General features: G+C 35.8%; 1 protein-coding gene across 1 annotated transcript; it reads right to left on the bottom strand.

Annotated features, from left to right (window-relative positions):
- On the bottom strand, positions 1-2,057 carry LOC107705658 (SAC3 domain-containing protein 1-like). Its single transcript, XM_016509050.1, has 3 exons — positions 1,927-2,057; positions 364-736; positions 1-285 (listed from the first exon to the last, which is right to left on the bottom strand). The coding sequence occupies exons 1-3, from the start codon at positions 2,037-2,039 to the stop codon at positions 1-3; spliced, it is 771 nt and encodes a 256-aa protein (XP_016364536.1). The 5' UTR covers positions 2,040-2,057.
- Between the last annotated feature and the right edge of the window lie 491 nt (positions 2,058-2,548).

Below are 2,548 nucleotides of genomic sequence, written 5' to 3'. Positions count from 1 at the left end.
TCACTTACCCAAGTTATAGAGAAGACTCAGTGCCTGAAACTCCTCTTGATGCTGGTGCTTCCCATCTCTGTAGCTCTCCAGCAACCAGCTCAAGCATTCCTGCAGGTGAGTGTCATTGATGCGTGGGTCAAAATACTGAAGTTGCTGCCCGCAGAGTCTGTAGGAGGCGTAGAGAAGGAAACACACGCTTTTCTCCAGCACGGCCACACAGTCCGGCCCCGACACACGCTGGATAATCATGTCCTGCCGAACACTACGCAGACGGTCAAACACAAAACTGTAGACCTGTGGGTCATAAACAACACAGGATTGAAATGGCCATCATATTACAGATAAAGGAATGACAAGATGCCATTTCCATACCTCCGCCCACGGCTGAAATGTAGAGGAAGCTGCAATGTCATCGACTAGGTGACACACAGTCTTTAAAAGCACAGATGGAGGTCGAAGGTCGCTGGCTCTCGTGGAGTCTTTCCCCGCTGCAGGTCTCGAAAACTCTTTGACGGCACGTGAGACATCAGCACGTGGCAAACGATCCCGCTCTGTGTCGGCCACCATCTCAAACCTGTGCAGACGATTCTGTGCTTCCCGCTGGCGTAATTCATAAGCAGGACACATAGTCATACAGGTGCCATGAGGCACTGAGTCTTCAGCGTTCTGCTCCTCCACCCGTTCCCTGGTCACTCGACCCTGTTCCTTATGCCTGTGTCCTCGGCCCCTCCTAGAGTGATGCCACCTGAACATTAAACAAGACAGAAAACATACTAAGAACTTATACTGGTCAAAAGTTTGGAATAATTAAGTTTTTATTTTTTATGTTTTTGAAATAAGTCACTGATTCTCACCAAAGCTGTATTTATTTGATCAAAAAACAGAAAAAACAATAATATTGTGTAATACTATTACAATTTAAAACAACTGTTTTCTATTTTAATTTATTGTAAAACGTAACTTATTCATGTGATGTAAAGCTGTATTTTCAGCATCATTACTCCAGTCTTCAGTGTCACATGATCCTTCAGAAATTATTCTAATATATGCTGATTGGCTGGTCAAGAAACATCTCTTATTATTATCAATGTTGAAAACAGTTTTTGCTGCTTAATGTTTTTGTGATACACTAGCATCCGGGGTATATAAGATTTAAATTAATACTTTTATTCAGCAAGGATGCATTAAATTGATCAAAAGATTTCTACTCCAATGAATGCTGTTCTTTTTGAACTTTCTATTCATAAAAGAATCCTGAAAAAACAACTTGGTTTTCACAAAAATATTAAGCAGCACAACTCTTTTCAACATTGATAATAAAAAGAACCTCAGGCATCAATAATAATTGATAAAAACTGCAGCAAATTATTAAAGTATTAGCTGCTCAAAATTCAGCCTTGCGTCACAGGAATAAATTAAATTTTAAAATAAATTAAAATAGAAAACACCTACTTAAAATTGTAATATTTAACAGTATAAACTTTTTTTTCTTTTAAAAAGTGTCCTTGGTAAACACAAGAGACTTTTATATATATATATATATATATATATATATATATATATAATTATTCTAAACTTTTGACATGTGTTGTGTGTGAGAGAGAGTATATTTCATCTCTAGTTTTTAGTGTTGCAGAGGTCTGCAAGATGCTCACTGCATTCTTTCTCTTTGCTGACAATGACTGAAAATTAATTATTTCCAAACTACATCGCCAAAACACATTTTATTCATTAACAATCTGACATGTGCATGCAGTAACCTGCTAGTTGTATGTGCTGCTTTATACTGTAATGGCATTAGCTTTGTCACAACGAACGAAGTCTGTTTCTGTCTGTGGAGACTCTTTGTATCAAATGGTTAACAGTTAAGCTTTTTGATCGGCATCTATATATAATGTGTTCATCAAAATAAAAACAAGCTTTAGGGAGACTCACGCGCTGCTCATGGCTGTTTTGTTCATTGGTCGGGTCGAGAGCAACTCCTCAGTAGTCACTTGCCGTAAAGACAGCTCCGATTGGTCGCCTGTTGTCATACAATTGTACGTCATATCCGATCATTTATTATGCTTGAAACATACAAAAAAAAAAAAAAGCACAAAATAAAAGTATTTCAGATTCGCGTTAAAAACACAGATTTTTTTTTATGAGCATGAAATAAACTGTGCAATATTACAGGAAAACTATCAAAAAAATAAATTTAAACAGGGGACATAGATTTTATTATGGTTACTTTTGTAGGAAAAGTGGATTGCATATCTGACCATTAAAAGCAACCAGAGTAATTTACTTTATCAGTTCAAGTCACAAGTCAGTTCAGTTAGCAGTAATTAATGTTAGGTGTAAAGGACTTTAAAGTTATTAATAAAATAAAAGTATGGTATCTCATATTTCTCTATCTACATACATACATACATACTGTTTAGGCTGTTGATCTCAGTTTTGAAAAAATTTAGACCATAAAAAGAATTCAAAAGAAAACATTTCTTAACTAAAAAGTGTTATTAAGTTATAATACACATATGAATCAATATGCTTTAAAAAAAAAAAAAAAACACTC

Source organism: Sinocyclocheilus rhinocerous, unplaced genomic scaffold (assembly GCF_001515625.1).
Source record: "Sinocyclocheilus rhinocerous isolate Xijiao unplaced genomic scaffold, SAMN03320098_v1.1 scaffold263, whole genome shotgun sequence".
Taxonomy (NCBI): Eukaryota; Metazoa; Chordata; class Actinopteri; order Cypriniformes; family Cyprinidae; genus Sinocyclocheilus; species Sinocyclocheilus rhinocerous.
Note: the sequence above shows the minus strand (reverse complement) of the source record. Positions and strands in the feature narration are given on the sequence as shown.

Bases quoted from the DNA above. Each gene is read 5' to 3' on its own strand.
- LOC107705658 (XM_016509050.1), bottom strand. From the start codon at position 2,039: ATGACGTACAATTGTATGACAACAGGCGACCAATCGGAGCTGTCTTTA. The intron at 737-1,926 runs GTGAGTCTCCCT...TTTAATGTTCAG, and splicing joins AAAACAGCCATGAGCAGCGC to GTGGCATCACTCTAGGAGGG. The intron at 286-363 runs GTATGGAAATGG...TATGACCCACAG, and splicing joins CATTTCAGCCGTGGGCGGAG to GTCTACAGTTTTGTGTTTGA.